This window comes from Podarcis vaucheri (assembly GCF_965113315.1).
Source record: "Podarcis vaucheri genome assembly, chromosome: 13".
In the NCBI taxonomy this organism is placed as follows: Eukaryota; Metazoa; Chordata; class Lepidosauria; order Squamata; family Lacertidae; genus Podarcis; species Podarcis vaucheri.
Genome location: NC_138751.1, coordinates 49,084,216 through 49,112,022, shown reverse-complemented (window position 1 = coordinate 49,112,022; position 27,807 = coordinate 49,084,216). Strand labels below are relative to the sequence as shown.

Sequence of the window (27,807 nt, the reverse complement as noted above, 5' to 3'; positions counted from 1 at the left end):
GCGCCTCCTTCGGCGCTGGGCGCCCGGGCGCGCGGCGAGGTGCGGAGCTGTGCGCGCCCGGGACTGCGCTCTGCCATGGAGCCGGCGCCGCCGCTGCTGCTGCTGCTGGGTGAGGATGGGGGGCTGTCGGGGTCCGCGGTGGGGCTGGAGGGGGGGTCTTTCCCAGCGTGGTCCCTCTCCTCTCTTCCCGGCCCTTTAAGAGCTTCGCGGCAGGCAGACGTCCAACAGGTGCAGCCGCAAAGTTTCTGCCTGTGTTGCCAAACTGCTAGCTGCACCTGGGAAGAAAAAGGGACGAGGGCAGCTCCATTCCTTGCCTTCCTTTTTATGGAGGGGCCACAGAATTGTAGATGGGGCCATGAGGGCCATCTAGCCCAACCCTGTAATATTTTGCCCGAGGCGGTTCTCGAACCCAGGACCCTGAGATTAATAATAATAATAATTGTTATTTATACCCCGCCCTCCCCAGCCAAGGCCAAGGTTTCAGGGCAGCTAACAAGCAATAATAAAAACAAGTTGAATGAATACAACTTTAAAAACCAGATTAAAATACAACATTAAAATATTAAAATGCAGCCTCATCACAGGAGGAGAAAGGAAAAAGAAAAAAGGAAGAGGCTAGTCTATATAATATCAGTCTCCCTGTCTGGGAATCAGACCCTGGTCTGGTGTGTGACAGGCAGCGATACCACCAGCGCTTTATTTCTTTAAAAAATGTTTAGGGGTATTCTCGTTTTCCTACTCATTTTGAAATACTGCCCCTCAACGAGGCCAAACTTAGATTCACAAAAGGTTTGGGGGTATGCGTCTCCCCCCAGAAAAAAGCACTGCTTGCCACTGTACTAGCAGGAGTACCTTTTAGTCCTAACTCCCCCCTCCTTGCAAGGGGTTCCTGAGCCTTTATGGTAGCTATCAGGCAGAAGTTCAGCAGGTGCAGTTTCCCTTGATCCATTTCTGCTTGTGGTGTCAGCAGCAGCACTGAGGGGTTTGTGGAAAGGACCAGGGAAAAAAAGCAGCGGTTGTGAAGGCTCTGGATGAAAGAGGTTAGTTGCATCCATCTGAGAACTTGTAGACGGGCTGGCAGAGCTGTGCGGAATGGAAAAGTGTGGTTGGCCGGAGTTTACATCTTCTTTCTTAATATATATGACCATTGCTTCACTTCTTCTTCTTAAAAAATATACATATTCCAGGGCTCATTTTGTATGCTAAAAAGTCTGGCTGCTTGATCTTTGAGGCGGGCTGTGCACTCTGTGTATGCTCAGATGCAGTTTTTAATTTAGTTCATTCTGGGCCTCAGCCCTAATACTAAAAGCGCATTATAGTTCTGAACTTATTTAAAGCACAAATCAACCCCAAACGGCTTGTTTAAGGAGAGGGGGAATAAGCAGCACTAGCAGGAGAGATTTGATTTTATATATTATTATTTTTTGATGTATCAAGCTATGCCCGGCCAGCAGGGATTGCTGCCCGTGCTGTGGCCGTGTCCATCAGGGTACCTACTGAACGGGGCCAGTCCTCTATATTTAGCTCTGTGTGTTTATTTTAGGATGCTTTAGAATCAACGGTAGTTCAGGGAATTTAAAAACAGACTGAGCCCCGGAGTGCTGGTGTTGTATATCACATGCAGTTTTAAATGGTTTTACAACCTTTCTCGCTTGAGAATGTTGCTGGATATATTATGTTTCTTTGCTGTAACGTGCAGGTATACATTAACCTAGCTCTGTAATGTTAAACAAACTTATATCAGAACCCACCAGCATTAAATAACGCAGCAAATGATTCCAAAGTTAATTGTGTTCTTTGCAGACTCATGGAACAGTTGCTTCCTAGAAACTAGTGCCGTTTACAATCCACAGAGGCTTAGCTCTCTATTTCCCTAGCTTACCTGTTGGAGAAGACTTGCAACATAAGCAGAATAACATGGGTAGGCAAACTAAGGCCCGGCGGCCGGATCCAGCCCAATCACCTTCTAAATCCTGCCCGCAGATGGTCTGGGAATCAGCGTGCTTTTACATAAAATGTGTCCTTTTATTTAAAATGTATCTCTGGGTTATTTGTGGGGCATACAAATTCATTCATTTCCCCTCCTCAAAAATATATATTCCGGCCCCCCGCAAGGTCTGAGGGACAGTGGACTGGCCCCCTTGCTAAAAAAAGTTTGCTGACCCCTGCAGAATAATCTTCAAGAACAACCATTCAGAGAGAAGAATATTATTCACTTCTGGATTTTGACAGTGAAGAGGGGTGAAAGGTGCGGGGAAAAACCATAACCCAAGTCCCAGAGAAGAAAGGGTGACATAAACTGGAAACATAAATAGGATGGGGGCTAGTGTCCAGTTACACCGGTCATTCTCACACACGCCCCAAGGACAATAGCACAGGGAATTTTGCTGAACTGGTGTCAATGTGAGCTGTGCCTCACACTCCATAACGTACAGCCGTCATGATGTCACTGGTGTCAAAAGAACCACTGAGCTTCTGAGAACATAGTTTTACCCCGCCAAAGGCTGGCTCATCATGTGCCTTGGATTGTGAGGAGCTCTGGGAGACGCGCTCAGGGCAAAACTATAGCCCATGAAGCAGCCGTGCTTCCAAGAAAGAGTCATTGGATAAGTCTGCCTTTTCATTTCATTTTCATTTCACTTTTGATTTGTAGACAGTGGTACCTCTGGTTATGCACGCTTTGGGTTATGAGCTCCGCTAACCGGGAAGTAGCTGCTCCTGGTTGCAAACTTTGCCCCAGGATGCGAACGGAAATCGCGCGCCAGAGGCAGACCCCATTAGCGAAAGTGCACCTCAGGATTAGAACGGTTTCAGCTTAAGAACGGACCTCCGGAACGAATTAAGTTGATAACCAGAGGTACCACTGTACCGTCTTTCTATTTTACAGGTGAAACTTGAAAAAATAGAATATTGTGGAAAAGTTCATTTATTTCAGTAGTTCAACTTAAAAGGTGAAACTAATACATGAGGTAGACTCATGACATGCAAAGTGAGATATGTCAAACCTTCATTTGTTATAATTGTGATGATTATGGCTTTGCATGTCATGAGTCTATCTCATATATTAGTTTCACCTTTTAAGTTGAATTACTGAAATAAACGAACTTTTCCACAATATTCTAATTTTTCAAGTTTCACCTGTACAATACCCAAGGCGGTTTGCAAGCTGAAGAATCAAAGAATGTACACCTTTTAATAATTTTATCCAATACAAAAATGTGATAATAAAGCATAACTTTAAAATAAGCAACTTATATTAAATAAGTAATATTCAACAATCCATTAGAACAGCAAAGGTAAAGGAGCCCCTGACCATTAGGTCCAGTTGCGGACGACTCTGGGGTTGCGGTGCTCATCTCGCTTTATTGGCCGAAGGAGCCGGTGTACAGCTTCTGGGTTATGTGGCCAGCATGACTAAGCCGCTTCTGGCGAACCAGAGCAGCGCACGGAAACGCCATTTTACCTTCCCGCTGGAGTGGTACCTATTTATCTACTTGCACTTTGACGTGCTTTCAAACTGCTAGGTTGGCAGAAGCAGGGACCGAGCAACGGGAGATCACCCCGTCGTGGGGATTTGAATCGGCAACCTTCTGATCGGCAAGTCCTAGGCTCTGTGATTTAACCCACAGCGCCACCCGCGTCCCTTAAAGAAGATAAACAGGTCATAAAATTTAGACTTGAAATGTGGTTTGCACACCTGAGAGTAGCAAAGCTTCAAATACAGTAGGCATGTCCAAAGTCCGTTTCAGGGGCCTAATCCGGCCAGGGGTGATTTAATCCAGTTCCCATGGCAGTATATGTCCTGGGGTAAAATCCTAAAAAAAGCTTAGCAACTTCAATCCAAAAAAAAAGCTCAGAAACTTTGGGCTCTCAGGCATGTTCAATTCATCAAATCTGGCCCTCTTTGAAAAAAAGTTTCAGGTATCAGCATGGCTGCTAATATCAGTGCAAATAAATTTGTTTGACCTGCCTTTTAATTAATTAAATAACTGCCCACATCATTAAAAAAAAAAAACACCTTCAAAAGAGATGCCTTTTCTCAGATTTCGAAGGAAGCGTAAGACTACTACTGACAATAAATTAATGCTAAAAAAGGGGGGTTGTTCTTCTTTCAGAGGAACTTAAGAGTACCAAAACAGCTCCGTCGCTGGGCCATACTAAACAAGCAGCTAAAGATCTTCCGGATTGATCTATCAATGAAGAGCCATGCTGGAACAAGACAGTAGCCCATCCAGTTCCCATCAGATGCCTATGGGAAATCTGTGGGCAGGAGCAGAAAGCAGTGGCATGTATCCCACCTGATCACTACAGTGGCACTCTCCCTACTTGTGAATTTTTCAGCAACTGGTATTCAGAGACCCTTTGCCTCCAACAGGGAAGGGAGAACACTGCCATAGCCTGTTGGAAGTTTGCATTCCTACCATTTCTACCTCGGAGCACTTGCAATCTAGAGGCTATTCATCAGAAGCAGGGAAGAACCTGTAGAAAGGAAAGCACACTTTATTAAGGCAGGCGGACACTGGCGGCATCCCGCAGGGAAAGTGAGCAGAGCAGAGCAGAAAGGTATGTTTCGGTGCTAAGCTTAGAGTGCTGGTATCAGAACATTCCGGGAATTCTTCCGCCTCCAAAAAAATGTGATGCATGTTCATCATTCAAAGTACAGTAAATGGCACAGAACTGGAAGATGTTCCAACTTTTAAATATGCCACCAATGTAATAATTTTGTAGGCAGTTAAAATGGTTTGCAGGATCTCTCAGTTGGTCATTCTTGATCAGTTAAACAAGAGCTCCAGCAAAGAAAATAAATAGCAGAGTGTGCTATGGTGCTTGCAATTTGTTTTTCTAAATCGCCCTTAGATATATAACCCTTTTTTCTCTCAGGCGTGCGTTATGGCTTTTTCGGTATTAATCCCTCTCCCTCCAGCTGCCAAAACCCAGAACTGAACGCTCTTCTTCTTCCTCTCTGATTCGGAGTATTTTTTTTTAATAAAAAAAACTTCTTTTATTTCAAATTCCCTCCAACATGGAAAACTGGCCCATGTCAACTACAAATCAAAATGCTGTCTAATGCATGTCATAAATGGAAAAAAACTAAGCAAAAATTGCATTGCATTTTAAAAAGTGAAATTACAAACTCAATTAACACTTGAGTTGGCTTACAGAACTATTAGGTCTCTAAATTTTCCTAATGGCGCAATTGCATTTCCATTTTGAACGCTGATATTCTCATGAGCGTCTACTGTATATCTGTAGGCACACCAGCCTCATTGCAGGAAAACCTGACAATAGGTTTTTTAAAGCCTTTCTGTCCTGCAAATATTGTCAGTTTGCATGATGTTTCTCTCCAAGTATCAAATAAGGTAAATTTCTGCTCAGTGCTCATTCCTATCTCTCAGTTCCTAAGAATCAGATGTAGGTTCAGGGACTAATGGTACACTGTCTCAAACAGGAGGTCCTTTGGTTTCCTTTTTCCAGATAAACAAGATGGGATAGCCTTTGCAAACTGTCTTACCAATTCAATAGGATTGACTCCCATATATTGATGGGTGGATATTGCAAAATTCTTTCTCGGGATCACTATGATCTTTGCATCAAACAAGTAAATTTACTGAATATAAAGAGATGAGCAGGAAGGTAAACGGCGTTTCTGTGCGCTGCTCTGGTTCGCCAGAAGCGGCTTAGTCATGCTGGCCACATGACCCGGAAGCTGCCTGCGGACAAACGCCGGCTCCCTCGGCCAGTAAAGCGAGATGAGCTCCGCAACCCCAGAGTCAGTCACGACTGGACCTAATGGTCAGGGGTCCCTTTACCTGTACTGTATTTGAAGCTTTGCTACTCGCAGGTGTGCAAACCACATTTCAAGTCTACATTTGGTTTTATGACCTGTTTATCTTCTTTAAAAAGCTGTCAGGTAATTTTTTTGCAGGGAGGAATATGTGTGTGTGTGTGTGTGTGTGTGTGTGTGTGTGTGTGTGTATGCATGCCTGCCTGTTGGGTACTTTTTAAATCAAATAAACCATCTGTATTTCATTCTTGATATAATCTAATTTCACAGACTTCTGGGTCTCTGAGCAAATGGATTGAATCATGGCTGCAATCTTGCACCCAGAAATAAATCCCATTGAAGTCCATTGAAACAGGCCCCGGTGAAGGCCTCCCAGTCTGAGCTGGGAGGGTGAAGTGTTTCCTTGAAGGCTTGAAAGTGCAAAGAGCCTTCCCCGCTTTTGTGTTCACCAACAATTGCTTTATTATTCTGGCTGCTGGTTAGCCGTCAAATCCATCCATTCTCATGCTGCTGCACAGCCAAGTTTTCTATCGGTAGATTCCATCTCAGGTTGAGCTTACCTGGTGTGTCAGAGAGCCCAGGATTAGATCATATCAGAAAGCTAAACTGAGGTGGTGATAGTTCAGTCAGTAGAGCATGAGACTCATAATCTCGGGGGTCATGGGTTCAAGCCTAAGGTTGGGCAAAAAGATTCCTGCATTGCAGGGGGTTGGACTAGATGACCGTGTGGCCCCTTCCAACTCTACTGTTCTGTGATTATGAGATAAGTTGTCATCAGTTTTCTCCTCTGTTGGGGGAGTGCATTTGGGCTGCTCTCCTGTTCTTCCATAGCCCTGGAGCCCTGGTTGATTTAAAAACCTTGGCCTCAGTTTGTTCTCATTGGTTGCTGGTGGAAAAATAATGAATTAAAGGGGGGAAAGTTGATGAAAGATGGGAAGGGGGTATTATGAAGGGATTACAGTAAAGACAGTCCATTGGAAATGGGGGCTGGAGGCTGTCTCACTTTTCCTGGGCCCAGTGGATTCTATGGTCAAACCTCGGTTGTCAAACGTACAGTGGTTACAGATGCTTCAGGTTACAGACTGCTAACCCAGAAATAGTACCTTGGGTTAAAAACTTTGCTTCAGGATGAGAACAGAAATCGTGCTCCGGCGGCACGGCAGCAGCGGGAAGCCCATTAGCTAAAGTGGTTTTCACGTTAAGAACAGTTTCAGGTTAAGAACGGACCTCCAGAATGAATTAAGTTCTTTTCCCGAGGTACCACTGTAATTCGTTCCAGAAGACCGTTGACTTCCGAAACGTTTGACAACCGAAAACTGAAAGTGGAAGCCTCAATGCAATGGGGAAACTCAAAACAGAAACCATGTCAAATGTTTGGCTTCTGAAAATCATTCGAAAACCGGACCAGTTACTTTCAGGTTTTCAGTGTACGATAATGGAGGCATTCGGAAACCGAGGTTTGACTATCAACTACAGTGGTATCTCGGGTTACAGACGCTTCAGGTTGCAGACTCTGCTAACCCAGAAATAGTACCTTGGGTTAAGAACTTTGCTTCAGGATGAGAACAAAAATCATGCAGCGGTGGCGCGGCAGCAGCAGGAGGCCCCATTAGCTAAAGTGGTACCTCAGGTTAAGAACAGTTTCAGGTTAAGAACAGACCTCCAGAATGAATTAAGTTCTTAACCCGAGGTACCACTGTACAGCCTGGGTTGCAAATTCTTCATTTCTGAGCTAGGTGATGAAGTGGATTGTGGTGGAGCAACTCCAGACGTTCGCAGATGGGACTGATAACTTGGATCCATGCTTGCTTGGGTTTGGACATTGAATTAGCCTTGGCTGCCCTGATGGATTTTCTTAATAAAGAGAAGGACAGGGGCAGTATGGCCCTGATCTTTCTGCTCTATTTCTTGGTTTCCTTCTGGACAGACTCTGCAGGATGAATATTGATGGCTTGGTTCCTACCTGCAGGGTTGTGACCGGAGAGTAGCACTGGAGAGTGTTCTTCAGTCTCCTGTGTTTACACTATGGGTGGCGCTATGGCCTAAACCACTGAGCCTCTTGGGCTTGCCGATCAGAAGGTTGGCGGTTCAAATCCCCGCCACGGAGTGAGCTCCCGTTGCTCTGTCCCAGTTTCTGCCAACCTAGCAGTTTGAAAGCACGCCAGTGCAAGTAGATAAATAGGTACCACTGCGGTGGGAAGGTAAATGCTGTTTCCGTGCCCTCTGGTTTCCGCCACTGTGTCCCGTTGCTCCAGAAGCGGTTTAGTCATGCTGGCCACATGTCCTGGAAAACTGTTTGCGGACAAACGCTGGCTCCCTTGGCCTGAAAGCGAGATGAGCGCTGCAACCCCATAGTCACCTTTGACAGGACTTAACCATCCAGGGGTCCTTTACTTTTACTATTTGACTCCAATGCATGGTGGTGCCTGGCAAAACAAACATCATGGGTGTAAAGAGGTCCTTGAAATATATGTGTGTAATGTTTTTGCTTTCTCTCTCCCACCCCCTCTGAAGGCTTTGCCATTTTCGACTGTGTGACTGGCGATGGCAATGGAACCGCTGAACAGGAAACAAAGAGGCTGTCGTGCAGCTACCCAAATGGAAATTGCACAGGTAACAATATGGATTATATGTGATGGTGCTATTCTAAACCCAGATCTACAGTACATTGCATGGTTAGCCACTCCCAGTCAATTGTCTCCTCCCACTCTCCGCAGCTAAGGGAAATCTATGCTGGCATAAGTTATTTTATTTACTTGTTGTTGTTGTTGTTTAGTCGTTTAGTCGTGTCCGACTCTTCGTGACCCCATGGACCAGAGCACGCCAGCCACTCCTGTCTTCCACTGCCTCCCACCGTTTAGTTAAACTCATGCTGGTAGCTTCGAGAACACTGTCCAACCATCTCATCCTCTGTCGTCCCCTTCTCCTTGTGCCCTCCATCTTTCCCAACATCAGGGTCTTTTCCAGGGAGTCTTGTCTTCTCATGAGGTGGCCAAAGTGTTGGAGCCTCAGCTTTGGGATCTGTCCTTCCAGTGAGCACTCAGGGCTGATTTCCTTCAGAATGGAGAGGTTTGATCTTCTTGCAGTCCATGGGACTCTCAAGAGTCTCCTCCAGCATCATAATTCAAAAGCATCAATTCTTCGGCGATCAGCCTTCTTTATGGCCCAGCTCTCACTTCCCTACATCACTACTGGGAAAACCATTTTATTTACTTATTACATGTAAATACCACTATTATCTTCAAAGCAGTTCAAGGTTGCTTGCATGGTTCTCCTCTCCATTTCATCCTCACACAACCCTTTGAGGTAGTTTAGCCTAACAGATGGCAACTGGCCCAAGCTCACCCAGTGTACTTCATGGCTGAGTGGGGATTCGAACCAACGTTTCCAAGGCCATAGTCTGACACTCTTGCCATCATGCCACCCTGGCTATATCTGTGTAAAGGGTTTAAAAAGGAGAGGGGTGTGTAGAGAGCAAGGAATGAGTATACAGCGGTGCCTCGCAAGACGAAAAGAATCCGTTCTGTGATTCTCTTCGTCTAGCGGTTTTTTCGTCTTGCGAAGCAAGCCCATTGACGGATTAGCGGATTAGCGCTATTAGCGGCTTTTAGCGGCTTATCTGCTGATCGGATCAGCTGATAAGCGGCTTAGCGGCTTAGAAAAAGGGGGGGTAGGAAAAAAACCCCAGCAGGAACTCGCAAGACATTGTCGTCTTGCGAAGCAAGCCCATAGGAAATTCGTTTTGCGAAGCACCTCCAAAACGGAAAACTCTTTCGTCTAGCGAGTTTTCCGTCTTGCGAGGCATTCATCTTGCGGGGCACCACTGTACAGTTGTACCTCGGGTTACATACGCTTCAGGTTACAGACTCCGCTAACCCAGAAATAGTGCTTCAGGTTAAGAACTTTGCTTCAGGATGAGAACAGAAATCGTGTTCTGGCGGCGCGGCGGCAACAGGAGGCCCCATTAGCTAAAGCGGTGCTTCAGGTTAAAAACAGCTTCAGGTTAAGTACGGACCTCCAGAACGAATTAAGTAATTAACCCGAGGTACCACTGTATTAAGGGCAGGGAGTTAAAAGTATAAATCATGGGTGGGCAAACTAAGGCCCGGGGGCCAGATCCGGGCCAATCGCCTTCTAAATCGCCTGCGAACGGTCCGGGAATCAGCGTGTTTTTACATGAGTAGAATGTGTTCTTTTATTTAAAATGCATCTCTGGGTTATTTGTGGGACGTACAAATTCATTCATTTTTTCCCTTCAAAATATAGTCCAGCCCCCCCCCCCCAAGGTCTGAGGGACAGTGGACCAGCCCCCTGCTGCAAAGGTTTGCTGACCCCTGGTATAAATAATAACTATATGCAGGCTGCTTTCCTTATATCTTCTTGCTACTCTGTTACCTCCCACCTGAGTTATGCAAGTCTCATTTTAGTTTGGGATACCACTGCAAACTGACAGATTATTACTCATTCAAATGTCAACTGGAGATTAAAATGTTTAGAATTGTTTGGGGCCAAGATTGAGTTTGCTCTACTTTCTGCCCATGTCCAAATATAGCATTTTTTGTAGAATATATTCAAGGCCAGCAGGTATTTTTTCAATTCAGGCTGAAATCACTCTAGTCTTCCTAGCAGCAAGAGTTATGGGCATCTGAAGTGAAGAGTCTTCATCTGAAATCACTGACAATATGAACCTTCCACAAGACCAAAGAGAACCGATCTTGCTCGTTTTGAAGCCATTTAGGTCAGCGGCAGAAACTGCGCTAGATCTCAGACTCCCAAATTGATTAAAATGTTGGTTCGCCTTTCACACTAACGGTGAGCTCTTAATCAGTGGTTTTAATTTAGTTAAGGCACATAGCCCTCCACCATCTCTTTGTCGTGAATGTCTGGATGGGAGTCCCCTTTTCCCGTTTTTCGGAAGTACAATCACAGTGCGGGGGCTGCCCTTGAGACTGACCCAGAAACTCCAGCGGGTGCAGAATGCCGCAGCGAGACTCCTTACGGGCTCCTCGCTGCGGGATCACATTCACTCAGTGCTATACCAGCTGCACTGGCTCCTGGTGGAGTACAGGGTCAAGTTTAAGGTGCTGGTTTTAACCTTTAAAGCCCTATATGGCCTAGGACCCTCGTACCTACCAGACCGCCTCTCCTGGTATGTCCCACGGAGGACCTTACGGTCTTCAAACAAAAACATCTTGGAGGTCCCAGGCCACAGGGAGGTTAGGCTGGCCTTGACCAGGGCCTTTTCGGCTGTGGCCCCGGCCTGGTGGAACGCTCTGTCACAAGAGACTAGGGCCCTACGGGACTTGACATCTTTCCGCAGCGCCTGCAAGACAGAGCTGTTCCACCAGACCTTTGGCGAAGGCACAGTCTGACCCCCTCCTTTGGTAATCCTCACAGAACCCTAGCCCAATGGTTGCCATTAATTTGATTTGAACTGATTTAATAATGAACTGAATTTAGAATGTTGTATCATTTTACTGTTGTTAGCTGCTCTGAGCCCGGCTTTGGCTGGGGAGGGCGGGATATAAATAAAATTATTTTATTATTAAACCACAGAGCCTAGGACTTGCTGATCAGATGGTCGGTGGTTCAAATCCCCGCGACGGGGTGAGCTCCCGTTGCTCGGTCCCTGCTCCTGCCAACCTAGCAGTTTGAAAGCACATCAGAGTGCAAGTAGATAAATAGGTACCACTCCGGCGGGAAGGTAAATGGCATTTCCGTGTGCTGCTCTGGTTCGCCAGAAGTGGCTTAGTCTTGCTGGCCACATGACCCAGAAGCTGTACACCGGCTCCCTCGGCCAATAAAGCGAGATGAGCGCCGCAACCCCAGAGTCGGTCACGACTGGACCTAATGGTCAGGGGTCCCTTTACCTTTACCCTTTACTCTTAAGGACCCCCCAGACTTCTAACCCAGACGTTATCTCTTCTCTTCCCTAACGTGTGTATTGCTATGATTCCTCCAGATGTCTAGAATAGGAGTCAATGCACAACATAAGTAGAGCCTGCAGGATGAGGCCAATGGGCCACCTAGTTCAGCACTCCGTTCTCACAGTAGCCTGTGGGAAACCAGCAAGCAGAATTCGAACACAAGAGCCCTTTTCCTCCTGTTGTTTCCAGCAACCAATATTCAGAAAGACTATTGCCTCCAAGCGTGGAAGCAGGGGACGGCCGTCATGGCTCCCACTATGTTTCCGAGCACAATTCAAAGTGTTGGTGCTGACCTTTAAAGCCCTAAACGGCCCAGTGTATCTGAAGGAGCGTCTCCACCACCACACTGAGGTCCAGCTCTGAGGACTTTCTGGCAGTTCCCTCACTGTGAGTAGTGAGGTTACAGGGAACCAGGCACAGGGCCTTCTCGGTGGTGGCACCCGCTCTGTGGAACGCCCTCCCATCAGATGTCAAGGAAATAAACAACTATCTGACTTTTAGAAGACATCTGAAGGCAGCCCTGTTTGGGGAAGTTTTAAACATTTGATGTTTTATTGTGTTTTTAATATTCTGTTGGGAGCCGCCCAGAGTGTCCTGTTGAGATGTGAACCTCTGGTGACCTTTGCACCATCTCTTTGAAAATGCCCACTGTGAGAGATCTCCTCTGTCGAGAGTGGAGACTGTGTAATCTGCCACGGTTCAGACTGCATTCTTAGCAGAGCGTCATTTAGTATTCAGCCTGGTAACACAATCCGCACAGCTAATCATTCTTTTGTAGTGAGGTTACAGGGAACCAGGCACAGGGCCTTCTCGGTGGTGGCACCCGCCCTGTGGAACGCCCTCCCATCAGATGTCAAGGAAATAAACAACTATCTGACTTTTAGAAGACATCCGAAGGCAGCCCTGTTGGGGGAAGTTTTTAACATTTGATGTTTTATCGTGTTTTTAATATTCTGTTGGGAGCCGCCCAGAGTTTCTTGTTGAGATGTGAACCTCTGGTGACCTGTTTCCCTTGCCTTTGCACTGTCTCTTTGAAAATGCCCACTGTGAGAGATCTCCTCTGTCGGGAGTGGAGACTGTGTAATCTGCCACGGTACGGACTGCATTCTTCGCAGAGCGTCATTTAGTATTCAGCCTGGTAACACAATCCGCACAGCTAATCATTCTTTTGTAGCAGCATTAACTTTTAACCCCTGTGATGATAGTTCCCGGAGTGGAACGGAGACGAGTTTTCTGTTCTCTTGTGCTGTTGGGTTTCCAAAGAGTCTGGCGCAGAGCATTCAAGGCTTCGTAGTTCAATTTTCAGGTGCCTCAGCCTTCATGAATAGTAGATGGAGCTGGTACTTTACATGTGGCAAGCACAAAGGGGTATCCTCAAGCAGATGTAGATAGTGGCAGCGGGGCCCCTCCACTGGGATGAATGGGGCACTGCCCCACCTACCCCTTGCATGCCTCCTTGTCAGGTGTGCGTGCAGGAGCTGGGCCCTGTGACCAGTAGGACTTTGCAGGACTGGGACCTTCCTAAGTTTGTTCTGGAGAGGCAAGGCGCGGCCGCACAGGTGAGGCCGATTGGTAACTCACAGCACCTGGTGGCAAGAGCCGGGAAGGAATATAAGGTCAGCATTTTCCCTTCGGCTCTTTGCCACAGCAACACGTTTCCTGCCTTGCTGTGTTTGACTCCCTGCTTCTTGATCCTCAATCCCCTGACTTCTTGACTCCTTACTTCCTGACCCTCGGACCCTTGACTTCTTGACTCCCGGCCCTCTAACCCTCAGACTCTTGGCATCCTGACTCCTGGTTTCTGTTTTTTTTTATATATATAAATATTTTCATAGAATAGAATCATAGAATTGCAGAGTTGGAAGGGACCACGAGGGTCATCTAGTCCAACCCCCTGCCATGCAGGAATCTTTTGCCCAATGTGGGGCTCAAACCCACGACCCTGAAATTAAGAGTCTCATGCTCTAACAACTGAGCTAGCCCAGGTATTTTATTAAGTTTCACAATAAAGAAAAAGCGTACAAAGACAAAGAAAATACGAAGTCACAGAAAACAATACAATACAAAAAATGCAAACATTAAACACATCAGAAAAGAAAAAAGAAAAAAGAAATAAAAACACATATATTAACAAAAAACAAAAGTTTCCCTCTTTCTTAATTTTTCATCTTCAATTAACTTATTTTCCAGACTTCCTCACATCTCCCATTCTTGTATCCCTTTTTAGAAATCAATTCAGCAAATTCATATCCTATTAATTTATCTGTTGTTAATCCAATCTTACATTTTACTTTGTTGCTAGAGCCCCTGCAGTTCATTCCAATGTCCTTAACATTCATAAATTTTGCAATATTTCTGCAAATAAATTTTAAATTTCTTCCAATCTTCCTCCACCGTTCCCTCTCCCTGGTCTCGGATTCTGCCAGTCATCTCCGCCATCTCCATATAGTCCATTAGTTGCATCTGCCAATCTTCCAGAGTGGGTAAATCTTGTGTCTTCCAATGTTTTGCGATCTGACTCCTGGTTTCTGGACTCTCGCTCCTTCTCCCACCCTGCCATCTTGCCCCCAGGCCCGACGTCCCCAGCCGGGACTTCGATCACCCATGAACCGGACCGTGACACTCCTGTTCTTAGTAAGAACAGCTAGTCTAGGGTGGTGGCATGGGGGGGCCAGCTTCTTCCTCCTTACTCTCGATGTTGCCCTTGGGAAATCAGCAGGGGAGAGGGTGGGGCTGGACCTAGATAGCTCACTCGGTAAAGCATGAGATTCTCAATTCCAGGGTCGTGGGTTTCAGCACCACATTGCCCTAAAAGAATAATAATAATAATAATAATAATAATAATAAGAATAAGAATAAGAATATCTTTATTGTCATTGCCCCCTTCGGGGACAACGAAATTACTTGACTGCTCCATAAAAACACTAATTAAACAATACAGTATAATACAGCAAGGGAGATTAGATGACTTTCAAAGTCTGGGCTTCCCATTCAGGGCCGAGATCGCTCTGGAGAAGAAGCTGTTCTTAAGACGGCTCGTTCTTGTCTTCATCGTCCTGTATCTCCATCCCGACGGCAAGAGCTCGAAGAGACAGTGACCAGGATGCGATGGATCTCTTACTATGTCCAGTGCCTTCCTATGGCACCTTGTGGCATAAATCTGCTCTAAGGTGGAGAGTGGGCAGCCAACAATGCTCTCTGCTGCCTTAACAACCCTGCACAACCCCATCCTGTCCTGGGCAGTACAGCTTCCGTACCACACACATAAGCCATAAGTGAGCATGGCACAGTGATAGAAGGCAAGCAGCAGTTTCTGTGGAAGATGGTTTTTCCTTAGTATTCTCAAAAAGTACAGTCTCTGCTGTGCCTTCTTCACAAGCCCCCTTGTGTTGACACTCCAGGACAGATCCTCTTGTAATTCAATGCCCAGAAATCTGAACGTTGTTACCCTCTCCACACAGACCCCATCAATCAAAAGTGGCTGGACGTTGCTCTTCTCTGATCTAAAAGATCCCTGCATTGTGGGGGGTTGGGCTAGATGACCCCTGGGGTCCCTTCCAACTCTACAATTCTATGATTCCTAGAGTGACAAGCTCTGCCTGTCATTGGCTCTGGCGCCACCTACTGTTGGCCACCATGCGGGTTAGCCGCTTGGGTGCACGGAGCGGCGTGCGTGCCCTGCAGCCAGGAGCAGAACAAGCTGCCCACAGGGGCAGAGAGAGCCGACGATAGCGGACATTCGGTGCGCAGCCCGCTCACAACTCCTAAGCCTCCCCCAGCTGTCAAAGCGAAGGGGGAAGGGGAGAATGCCGCTGGCAAAGTGGTGCAGTTTTCCCCTTGCCCAACGGCTCAGCGTAGGCTTTTGAATCACGGGTAAGCGGCGCATAAATGTCACCCCCCCTCAGCGAAGACACCCGGGGGGGGACCGCCCCTTCCTCCGCCCCGGTATGTTGTTGTTGTTTAGTCGGTTAGTTGTGTCCGACTCTCCGTGACCCCCTGGACCAGAGCACGCCAGGCACTCCTGTCTTCCATTGCCTCCCGCAGTTTGGTCAAACTCATGCTGGTAGCTTCAAGAACACTGTCCAACCATCTCGTCCTCTGTCGTCCCCTTCTCCTTGTGCCCTCCATCTTTCCCAACATCAGGGTCTTTTCCAGGGAGTCTTCTCTTCTCATGAGGTGGCCAAAGTATTGGAGCCTCAGCTTCAGGATCTGTCCTTCCAGTGAGCACTCGGGGCTGATTTCCTTCACAATGGATAGGTTGGATCTTCTTGCAGTCCATGGGACTCTCAAGAGTCTCCTCCAGCACCAGAATTCAAAAGCATCAATTCTTCGGCGATCAGCCTTCTTTATGGTCCAGCTCTCACTTCCATACATCACTACTGGGAAAACCATAGCTTTAACTATACGGACCTTTGTTGGCAAGGTGATGTCTCTGCTTTTTAAGAGACCGCCCTTATAAAGCATATAGCTTTTTGCCTCCTTTCCAAAGCCCAGCACCTTACTTAACCTGGCTTTGAGTCCTGCACAAAAAGACCCTGAAGGTCCCGAGTTGGACTTCCCTGCCCTAATTTATCTCCCTTTTTTTATTTCCAGGCGGCACTACAGGACTGAGGTGGAGAGGGCATTTTTCGAAATGTCCTGAGGAGTACAAGCACTACTGCATTAAGGGAAGATGCCGTTACGTTGCAGCAGAACAGATTCCGGCATGCGTGTACGTCAACTTTCCGAAGTAGAGAGAAAGGGATCACTTGTCCGCTGTTGAATTCTGGCGTGACAGGCTCTCTGGAAATGGAGTAGTTGCTAACTGAGCCTGTTCTTCGTCAGCTTGCCTTTCAGTTCTGGGCTTATTCCAGAGCATGGGTAATGGCAACCTAAGGCCCGTGGGCCGGATGCGGCCCAATCGCCTTCTCAATCCGGCCCACGGATGGTCCGGGAATCAGCATGTTTTTACATGAGTAGAACGTGTCCTTTTATTTAAAATGCATCTCTGGGTTATTTGTGGGGCATAGGAATTCGTTCATTTTTTCCCTTCAAAATATAGTCTGGCCCCCCCATAAGGGCTGAGGGACGGTGGATCGGCCCATGGCTGCAAAAGGTTGCTGACCCCTGTTCCAGAGCATCAGAATATTTTGAAAAGCATATTGCCACCACTGCTGCTGAAATGCAGAGGTGAAGATGTCAAGTCTCCCCCCAGTTTAATATCAGTCAGTGACCAGAATTTTTGTAGTCAGATGAGGATCCCTGTTTCTGCCAGGGTGGATTTGATTTGAATCAAATTGATTTAAATCACTCGTCAGTAAGACTTGATTTAAATAATATTTTTTTACAAAAAGACTCATTCTTGCTGGTATAATCTTAATATTTACAACCAGATGAAGTGTCATTTTTGGAATAATGAATTCTCAGAGTGGCTTATACAGTTAAATAAAAATTACTGATTTGATTATAGAGTTATATAAAAAGTACTGATATACTATTAGAAATACAATAATTATGAAATTATTGTGAGGTTTAATAAGTTAACTGTTTATATTTTGACCTAATAGGTATCGAAATTTGCACTTAACAAAATAAGTATTTTTATCAAAGTAATTGTTGAACTGAAACACAGTTAAGAAGTCCATGCAGAATGTAGGCACCCTATATATAGAACTGAGCAAACCAGTGATATTTTAGGGAGCAGGCTAGCAATTGGGGCCCATTACTTACATCATAGGGACGCGGGTGGTGCTGTGGGTTAAACCACAGAGCCTAGGACTTGCCGATCAGAAGGTTGACGGTTCGAATCCCCGCGACGGGGTGAGCTCCCGTTGCTCGGTCCCTGTTCCTGCCAACCTAGCAGTTCGAAAGCACGTCAAAGTGCAAGTAGATAAATAGGTAGCGCTCCGGCGGGAAGGTAAATGGCGTTTCCATGCGCTGCTCTGGTTTGCCAGAAGCGGCTTAGTCATGCTGGCCACATGACCCGGAAGCTGTAAGCCGGCTCCCTTGGCCAATAAAGCGAGATGAGCGCCGCAACCCCAGAGTCGGCCATGACTAGACGTAATGGTCAGGGGTCCCTTTACCCTTTACTTACTTACATCATAGGAGCCTACACAACACAAAACACTGTTGCTGTGTGTAGGTTTTATTTTATTTGTTTTTTCTCTTATATTTTGGTAATGAACATCAGATTTTTTTCCCTTTACATTTTTTTGGGGCCCCCAAGAGAGTGGGGCCACAAGCTATAGCTTGTTTAGCTTATATGTAAATCCGGCACTGATGGGGCCCATTGGTGTGCATTGACACAATGCCCTTTGCGTCTCACAACCCTCACTTCTCCTTTCCCTCCTTTACAGCTGCGAGAAAGGCTACACCGGCGCAAGGTGTGAGAGGTTGGATCTGTTTTACTTGCGAGGGGATGAAGGTCAGATTGTGGTGATGTCTTTGATAGGTGTGATGGTGACGCTCATCGTCCTGACTGCCTGTATATGCACCTGCGCTCAGTAAGTATGCCGACCCGAAAGCACAGAGAGTCGATTCTGGTGTTTTGGGTCTTTTACACGAATAGCAGTACAGTGGACCCTCGGGGTGCGAACGTGATCCGTGTGGGATGCTGTGGCGTTTGCCTCCTAGGATGGGTCATAAGGAAAGGGTTAAAATAGGTGTGATGTGATCGGCCAGTGAGAATGCAAGGGGGGAATAAAAGTTAGAGTGGGAGGTTTTGAAAGTCAGTTGAGGTTTGGGAGTTGAGAGTTGAGGTTTGGGAGTTGAATAAGGAAGAGGGAGGTTTAGGTGTGGGTTGGTAGAGTTGTATTCTGAGAGAGTGAGAGGAATTGTTAGGTGGAGTCAGATAGATAGTTGGTATAATCAGTTTGGAGTTGTTAGGAACTAAGAATAAGAAACTAACAAGAAAAAAATTAACTGAAACCATACGCTTGTTCCTGCATTTAAAAATGAACTTGATTCTTTGTTTATGTTAACTGTTGATATAGCAGAGTCCATTTGCACAACGGAATGATGAATAGTACGTGCCACATGCTTTAAGTTGCTTTATTTACAGTTCATTGTAGAGAAATTACAAACATGCATCTTGCCTCTGCGGGAGCAGAGAAGCAACCGTCCTTCTCCTCGGACTAACGAACAAGAGTGAAAAAGTGAAAAACAGGAAACCAGAGTACGTCACATCCAGCTTCCCATTCCCGTGGGAAAACCCAACAGTACTCTGACTGTGGAATGTAAACATTGTCTTGTGACAAGCACTTTGCTGCACAGTGAAGAGAGCAGAAACCAACATCCTCCCCCTTTCCGTGAACATCACTGGGCAGCGTGTTCGTACAATATCAGTACAAACCCAACTTCTGTACATAGGTACAGTGTTGATCCCTTGATACAATCTTGGACAATACATCAGCAGGAATTTCATTACCTGGCATATAGGACACCGTTACGAGTCCCTTCTGAATATGTTCCCTAGCATGTTGCAACTTCAATTGCAAGTGCTTCGTGCTTTGCTTACAACCTTCCGAATTCAGCAAAGCCAAACATGCTTTGTTGTCCTGGTAAACCTGGATTGGACATTTGACAGGAATTTTCATGTCTTTGCACAATTGTAACAACCATTCACAATCCTTAAGTGAATAAGACAGTGCGTTCAGTTCAGCTTCACAAGTACTTAAGCTAATTGTTGTTTGCTTCTTGCACGACCAATCAAATAGACCCTGATTGTACATGTAGCAAACTCCAGACGTACTTTTCCTGTCTGTAGTGTCACTTCCAAAACTTGCATCTGCAAAGATCTCAAGACCACCAGACTTCTGATTGTTAAATCTCAGTCTGTAATGCATAGTGCCTTTCAAATAGCGTGCTATGCGTTTTAAAGCTTTCCAATCCTTAACAGTAGGATTGTTGACTTGTCTGCTTAGCAAATTACAGCTAACAGCAATGTCAGGTCTTGAACATCTGGCAATGAAGTTTAGCTTGCCTAGCACACTTCTGTACAGTGTAGTGTCAGAAAATGCTTCTTCAGTGTCTTCTACCTGATAACCTGTTGTCATCGGTGTGTCTACAGGGTTAGCATCCATCAGGTTCAGTTTGCTTAACACATCAGCAATTTTCCGTGACTGGTGTACTAGAATGTTACCACTTTGATCTTTCTCTATTTCCAGAGATAGGTAGTTGTTTACCTCACCAAGATCTTTCATGTCAAAGTGCTCTTTCAGTTGAGCTAGGGCGTTATTGTACATTGTGACATCTTTCCAAAAGAATAAAATATCATCAACATAAAACAAACAATACAGCTTCTTTTGCCCCTCCTCTTTGACAAATACACATGGATCAGCTTTCCCTTGTTGAAAACCTAGAGAAAACAATGCTTCAGTGAGTTTAGTGTGCCAACATCGTGCACTTTGTTTGAGACCATAAAGGGACTTCTTCAGAGCACAAACAAATCCCTGTTTTACCTGTACGCCATCAGGTGGAAGCATATAAAGTGATTCACCTAGAGATCCGTACAAAAATGCTGTATTCACATCGTGGTGACTAATGTGTAGATTCTCCTCTGCAGCTAGCTTGAGCATAAGCCTTATGCTCTCATATCTCACTGTGGGTGAGTAGGTCTCGTGATAGTCTTCACCTGGTACCTGTGCAAAACCTCTGGCTACCAATCTGGCTTTGTGTCTGACTATCTTGCCATTTTGATCAGTCTTCGCTTTGAAGACCCATTTGCTTCCAAGCAGTTTCATTCCTGGAACTACTGGAACTAGCTCCCAAGTTTTGTTCCTTTCCAAGGAATCAAGCTCAGCCTTCATTGCATTTAACCATGGCTCAGCCTCCTTAGAATCCAAATCCTGGATTTCTTGGAAACTTGAAGGTTCAAATACCTTCTTGGAGCTTTTAACAGCTGCTACTGCTGTCTTAGCAAATTCATCAGCAAATCTCTTTGGAGGTCTGCCTTTTGTGGCTCTTTGTGACCTGCGAATTAGCCTTTGGTCTTCAACACTCTCCTCTTCCTTCTTTGGAGAAAATTGACCTATTGTGAACAATGGTTCTTCCAATTCCTGATCAGAGCTTTCAGAGGGTCGCATAGAGGCTTTCGCACTCTTGAAATCCTCTGACTTATCTGATTCAGTTTCAGACTCCGAATCAGAACCTTCATCAGTGGGTGTGGGTTGTTGTTGCTTATCCTCAGTCTCATCACTGTCATCAGGATAACATTGGAAAATTCCCACATTCTCCCCCCACTTGGCATTGTACTCAACACTTCTTGTGAGCCTAATTGTCTTAGAGTCAGTCATCATTATTCTGTAAGAACCTTTCTGATAACCTAGAAAGATACCATGCAAACCACGTTTGCCTAATTTGGAGCTTTGTGGTGAATGAATCCACATGTCAGAACCAAAAATTCTCATGTGTTTGATGTATGGTTTCTTGCCAAACATCTTCTCATAGGGGGTACAACCAATCGCTGAAGATAACCTGCGATTGTAACTGTAAACAAAACACGAGAGAGCTTCGGCCCAATAACTCTCTGGAAGATTTGCATCATGCAGCAAGGTTTTTAACCCTTGAAGCAATGTCTGATTTGCCCTTTCGCAAAGCCCATTCTGCCATGGCGAGCGAGGACTGGACAAATCGTGTTGAATTCCTTTCTCAGTCAGAAAAGCTTCAAACTGCTGAGAAGTGAATTCTCCCCCGCGATCTGTGAAAAGAATTTTTATCTTCTTACCATGCACATTTTCCAACCAAGCACAGAATTCCTTGAACCTTGGAAAAGCCTCTGATTTTTGCTTGAGATTGTACACATAAATATATCTAGAAAATGCATCAATGAGAACCATGAAGAACCTATTGCCACCTAAAGAGGGCGATAGTGGACCAACTAAATCAGCATGAACAACCTGGTATGGTTCTGTAGCTTGCCTACTAGACACCTTACCTTTCGCAGCCATTTTCACCTTGTTTGCTGCGCATGCCTTGCACTTCATGTGGTACCTGCAGGGTTTAATAGTCATACCTTCAACCAAGGTAGGCATTTTAGATACTGCCTCAAAATGCAAATGACCAAATTTTCGGTGAAAATCATGAATACATCCTGCATGCAAACTTTTGTTAGAACCTGCAATGCAACAAGTCTCATTCTGCACAACATCATCATAATACAAAACAAACAAACGATCAACACATTCAGCATGCAATACATAATCGTCTTTCTTTGTGATGGTGCATTTCTTGTTCTTGAAGGAAACGTCAATGTTCCGTTCATTCAGCTGCATCACACTTAGAAGATTGTGTGTGGCATCTGGAACGTAAAGTACATCATGTATCTCTAAGTCCAAACTGTGAAGTACAACAGTTCCATAGCCTTGACTGGGGATCGTGTGGTCATCCGCCTGGTGAATCGCACCTTCTTGCGGTGTAAAAGACACGAACAGTCTCTTATCGTTGCACATGTGGTGTGTAGCTGCTGAATCAACAACGAAGAAAGATCTAGACGTCTTCTGGACCTTTGCAACCTTTGGAGTGAAGCGTGAGACCATTGCCTTGTGCTGCGTTGTCCTGGACACCGGACCTTTGCCTTTGCTTTGGCTTTTTCCACGCGATGAACTTCCACTGCGCTGCTCTGTCTTGGCCCTGGGATATTTGCATTCCCTCTGCATATGGCCTAGACGTCCACACGAGTAGCATTTCACTGCCTTCAAAGCTTTGGCGCCCTCTGGTGGTTCCACTGCATTCTGGGATGACGTCTGTGAAGACTCCCCCTTTCCCATGCAGCTAGCACCCCGGCGATCTGCTTCATTCTGGATCACGGCAGTAACATAGGCTACTGTGAGCTGAGCAGTTGGTTGAACAGCAATCTGAGTGGCAACGGACTCCCAACTTGGACCCAAAGAATGTAGTATCATGAAGGAATACACAGCCTCTGGAAAGTTGAGTCCTCTCTGTTGCAACTCATGTCTCAGATTTTGCATCTCCATCAGGTGTTTACGCACATCTCCACCTTCAGCAAGAGCCATATCATGCAGCTTGGCATAGTAGTACATTGAGGAACCAGCTTCTGTCCTCAAGTGAGCTTCTCTTAAAGAGTTCCAAATTTCTTTGGCTGTGGTCTTTCCACGCAACAGACAGAGCTCTTCTGGGGATACTATCAACGTAAGCGTTCCCCGTGCTTTGGAATCCTTAGCATTCCAATCAGCTGTAATTGGAGCTGGGGGGTTGTCTGTAATAACATTAAACAGACCTTCTTTTCGCAGAACAGCCTCTGCATAAATTACCCACTCCGTGTAATTTTTCTTATTGAGCTTAGGAATCCCAAAAGCATCAACCAGCTTTGCATTATCCATCATTTCTGCTGCTTAAAACGAGCTGCGTCACAGTCCTGCAGCTTTAGCCAAAAGCACTTTTAAAAGTACTTTCGTTTTCCCAGCCATCCAAGCCTGTGAGCTTGTGCCTTTTGGAGCCTTTGCCTGTTACGCGGCAAAACGGCTTTAAAAGTTCAAAGTCCAGCCATAAAGCATAAACAAGGAGCTGGCAGGCTGCTCCGGGAGCATGAGCACATACCTTCATCAATCAAACTTGACGCGCAGAGCAGATAACGCGATCCGTTCCTCTGTACCTCTGCCGGCATTCCGACTCGATCGCTGGAGTCTTTAATCTTCAGTTTGATTTTACGTCTTTCTGGGCCCGGAACCATAATGTTGATATAGCAGAGTCCATTTGCACAACGGAATGATGAATAGTACGTGCCACATGCTTTAAGTTGCTTTATTTACAGTTCATTGTAGAGAAATTACAAACATGCATCTTGCCTCTGCGGGAGCAGAGAAGCAACCGTCCTTCTCCTCGGACTAACGAACAAGAGTGAAAAAGTGAAAAACAGGAAACCAGAGTACGTCACATCCAGCTTCCCATTCCCGTGGGAAAACCCAACAGTACTCTGACTGTGGAATGTAAACATTGTCTTGTGACAAGCACTTTGCTGCACAGTGAAGAGAGCAGAAACCAACAAACAACTGACTGGACTCAGTGCGTCCCTGTGAGATATCGGGTGGTAGCAGCAGCCGAAAAAGCAATTGCAGTGGCGGCACAGGGTCAATAGACCATCAAACGTCCGGGGGCCCTGTGTGTGATCGTCACAGATGCATGTTTGCAACCTGCAGTGTTCGCAACCCACGTCTGCACACGCACGGGTTGCGATTCGGCGCTTCTGCACATGCGCAAAGTGCAATTTAGCACTTCTGCACATGCACGACCGCTGAAACCAGGAAGTAACCCGTTCTGGTACTTCCGGGTTTCGGCGGTCCACAACCCAAAAAATCGCAACCTGAAGCGGCTGTAACCCAGGGTATGACTGTACAGTCATGCCTTGGAAGTCGATCAGAATCCGTTCCCGGAAGTCCGTTCGACTTCGCAAACGTTTGGAAGCCAAGGTGCGGCTTCCTATTGGCTGCAGGAACTTCCTGCAGCCAATCGGAACCCGCGTCGGATGTTCGGGTCCCAAAGAACATTCGCAAACTGGAACACTCACTTCCAGGTTTGCGGTGTTTCGGGGGCCAAAACGTTCGATTTGCAAGGCGTTCGACTTCTGAGGTAAAACTGTAAATGGTTCCTAATGCTCCAAAAGTAGTTATATAATATTATTTCTAAAAGGGGAAATGTTGCTTGTCTCTTTTCAAGTTAGCTGTCTGGGTCTCGGTTTCCAAACCCAGGACCAACAAGTCACCCCAATCTGAAACCCACTTTTAATTTTTGGCTTCTCTCCCCCCCCCCCAGCTAAAGGTAAGGGGACCCCTGACCATTAGGTCCAGTTGTGACCGACTCTGGGGTTGTGGCGCTCATCTCGCTTTACTGGTCGACCGAGCTGGCGTACAGCTTCCGGGTCATGTGGCCAGCATGACAAAGCTGCTTCTGGCAAACCAGAGCAGCGCATGGAAACGCTGTTTATCTTCCCGCCGGATACTTGCACTCTGACGTGCTTTCGAACTGCTAGGTTGGCAGGAGCAGGGACCGAGCAACAGGAGCTCACTCTGTCGCAGGGATTCGAACCGCCGACCTTCTGATCGGCAAGTCCTAGGCTCTGTGGTTTAACCCATAGCGCCACCCGCGTCCCATTCCTTCCTCAAAGCCCTTTGACATCTGTGGGGTTTGAATACTATGGCAACGGTCTGCTTAGTTGCCAAAGCACAACAGGCTTTGTCACTGATTTCATTTGGAGAAAGCACTTGCTTTATTACTTGGGAATGTACTTGAAAAGATTATCTAGATTTATTAGAAATAAAATACGTTTAAGGTGCATGTGTTGCAGTGGTGCGTGTTTCGCTGTTCTAATTTTACGGACTAGATGTGCGCTTAATGACACATATTTGCAAATTGCTTTTCAAGTTACTGTAAAAAAAGGCGCAGGAAGAGGAGAGAGGAAGAAATGATGACATTTGAGAAGAGGCTGCCTATTAAAACAGATGATATTCTAGAGACAGACATTGCATGAAGGTATTTACTTCTTCGCTTGCTTTGCTTATTTGAGGCGACAGATAAAATGGTTGGGCTAGCTTGTTTGTCTTCAAACCAACTCAGCTCAGGCTAGTCAACGTTTTCCTAAAATACGAGCGGGGGCTCATTATGTTCTAGCTAACTCCAGATTTCTAACTATGGGAAGGCACAGTTAAGCATGCATTTTAGGAGATTCAGATTGAATACACATTATGCTTTACTCTGACTCCAGTGCACAACCTTTGCTGGTGTTTGAAACTAGAGTACACAAGATGTTAGTCTCAATCCATCTGCATCCTGCCGTTTCTTGAGAAATACAGTGGTACCTTGGGTTACATACGCTTCAGGTTACATACGCTTCAGGTCACAGACTCCGCTAACCCAGAAATAGTGCTTCAGGTTAAGAACCTTGCTTCAGGATGAGAACAGAAATTGTGCTCCAGCGGCGCGGCAGCAGCAGGAGGCCCCATTAGCTAAAGTGGGGCTTCAGGTTAAGAACAGTTTCAGGTTAAGAACGGACCTCTGGAATGAATTAAGTACTTAACCCGAGGTACCACTGTACTGCTGATTGATTCACATTCGCTCAAACCAGCTTCCATCCAATTCAAAAACTTAAGCTGAGGTATGTACAGTTTAGACATCCATTGCACATGTGCAGATGACAGCGTCATTGAATAGGAGTTGTGGGGGGTTGTGGAATTGCATGACTTGTGGGATAATGACCATTGGCATGGTTCTGTAAAATGATGGGAGGAGGAAGGATGGGGCCCAAATTTATTAAGGACACAGTCCTCCAAACCTGGAAATGACTGCAGTGAACACAGCGGAGCTTGTTTCTGCTTAGTGTTGTTCTGCACGGTAAAAAATCCTGACTGAATTACTTTCTCTTTTTACCCCGCAGGTTGTCAAAAGGTGCTTGCAGGCAGGTTCCATACTTTCCAGTGCCCTTTTCATCTTGACGGAACTCATGAGGGCTAGTGACTTGAAAACCAATGTGGCTAAATGGATGCAGGTGTAATAATTGCTGTGCGTTTGTGACTTGATTCTGTGAAAAAAATCAGGAGGAATTGTCTACCATGGGAAAAACAGGAATTTCCAGAAGCACATAATGGATTTTCACAGGGCTGCTTTTCATATCCCCTTCAGTGCTTCAATAACCCACTTTGAATTTGCCAGCATGGAAGAGAAGCAGGAATTTTTTTATATATAAATATTACAGGAATTGATGCAATAATCTGTAGTATTTTTATGTACAGCAGAATTCGTGAACCAAAGTGTGCCTTTAGGAGCAAATGTAAATGCCGATGAGGTTTGGATGTTGTATTTATACAAATAGCTGCAGCTTTGATTGATGATATAATTTTTTTATTTTATTTTACGTGGCAAGGATGTTTTCTGTTGGTTGTTTCGAGCGCAGCTGACCCCTTGCTTTGCTTTAAAAAAGAGAGTTGCATTGTAACTGTAGTAATGAGAATTTGGAAAGTTTAAATTTCCCTGTTCTGTGTGTTTTGTCTCTTAGATATTTGAAAAACACAAAAAGTAGATGATTTTTTGTGGGCATCTTATGCTTCCATTATATCAGAGCAATACTAAACAGCAAAGGGTCTCCTGCACTTTAAAATATTTTTTTGAAGGACTCTTTGTTAAGATACAAAAGCAGGATATTTTATTATGAAACAGGACAACGTTGTATTTAGGAACTTCCTATGCGCTGTGGGTTAAAACACAGAGCCTAGGGCTTGCCGATTAGAAGGTCGGCGGTTCGAATCTCTGTGACGGGATGAGCTCCCGTTGCTCGGTCCCTGCTCCTGCCAACCTAGCAGTTCGAAAGCACGTCAAAGTGCAAGTAGATAAATAGGTAGCGCTCCGACAGGAAGGTAAACGGAGTTTCTGTGCACTGCTCTGGTTCGCCGGAGGCGGCTTAGCCATGCTGGCCACATGGCCCAGCTTTACGCCGGCTCCCTTGGCCAATAAAGCGAGATGACCGCCGCAACCCCAGAGTCGGCCACGACTGGACCTAATGGTCAGGGGTCCCTTTACCTTTACCTATATGATCAGACAAAATCTGCTTTATACATTTGGGAGCTTCCCAAACTGTTGCAACTTCTCCACTGCATGGTTTGGCAGTGCAAAAAGCACGTTTTATCATAGACCAAAAAAATAAATAAAAAAAATCAGCCTTCGGTGCCTTAACCCATGCGGTCACAATTTTTTCGAAAAACTTCCTAACCTGCGGGGTCACAATTTCACCAAAAATCTGACATTCTCCAATTCCCTCAAAAATGGTGCCAAACTTGCAAATTTCCCCCTTAAAGGTTTGGCAGTGCAAAAAGAACATTTTATCATAGACAAAAAAAAAAAAACCCAGCCCTCAGCGCCTTACCCTGCGGAAAAACATTTTTTTGAAAAAATCCCTAACCCGGGGTCACAATTTCACCAAAAATCTGACTTTATCCAATTCACTTAAGAATGGTGCCGAACTGTTGCAAGTTCTCCCCTGGAAGGTTTGGCAGTGGGAACAGAAGGGTTTTTATAATAGTCTAAAAATTCAGCCCTCGACGCCTTAACCTGTGCAGTCACAATTTCCCCCCCAAAAATCCCTAACCCACGGAGTCACAATTTCACCAAAAT

The 27,807-nt window shown here is 45.7% G+C and overlaps 1 protein-coding gene and 1 long non-coding RNA gene across 2 annotated transcripts; one reads left to right on the top strand and one right to left on the bottom strand.

Annotated features, from left to right (window-relative positions):
- On the top strand, positions 1 to 26,680 carry BTC (betacellulin). Its single transcript, XM_082195168.1, has 6 exons — positions 1 to 109; positions 8,300 to 8,398; positions 16,306 to 16,423; positions 18,048 to 18,194; positions 25,069 to 25,176; positions 26,078 to 26,680. The coding sequence occupies exons 1-5, from the start codon at positions 76 to 78 to the stop codon at positions 25,172 to 25,174; spliced, it is 504 nt and encodes a 167-aa protein (XP_082051294.1). The 5' UTR covers positions 1 to 75; the 3' UTR covers positions 25,175 to 25,176; positions 26,078 to 26,680.
- LOC309516428 lies at positions 26,406 to 27,807 on the bottom strand. The gene is made up of 2 exons (XR_014212911.1): positions 27,596 to 27,807; positions 26,406 to 27,560 (listed from the first exon to the last, which is right to left on the bottom strand). It is a non-coding gene; the product is annotated as an uncharacterized lncRNA (long non-coding RNA).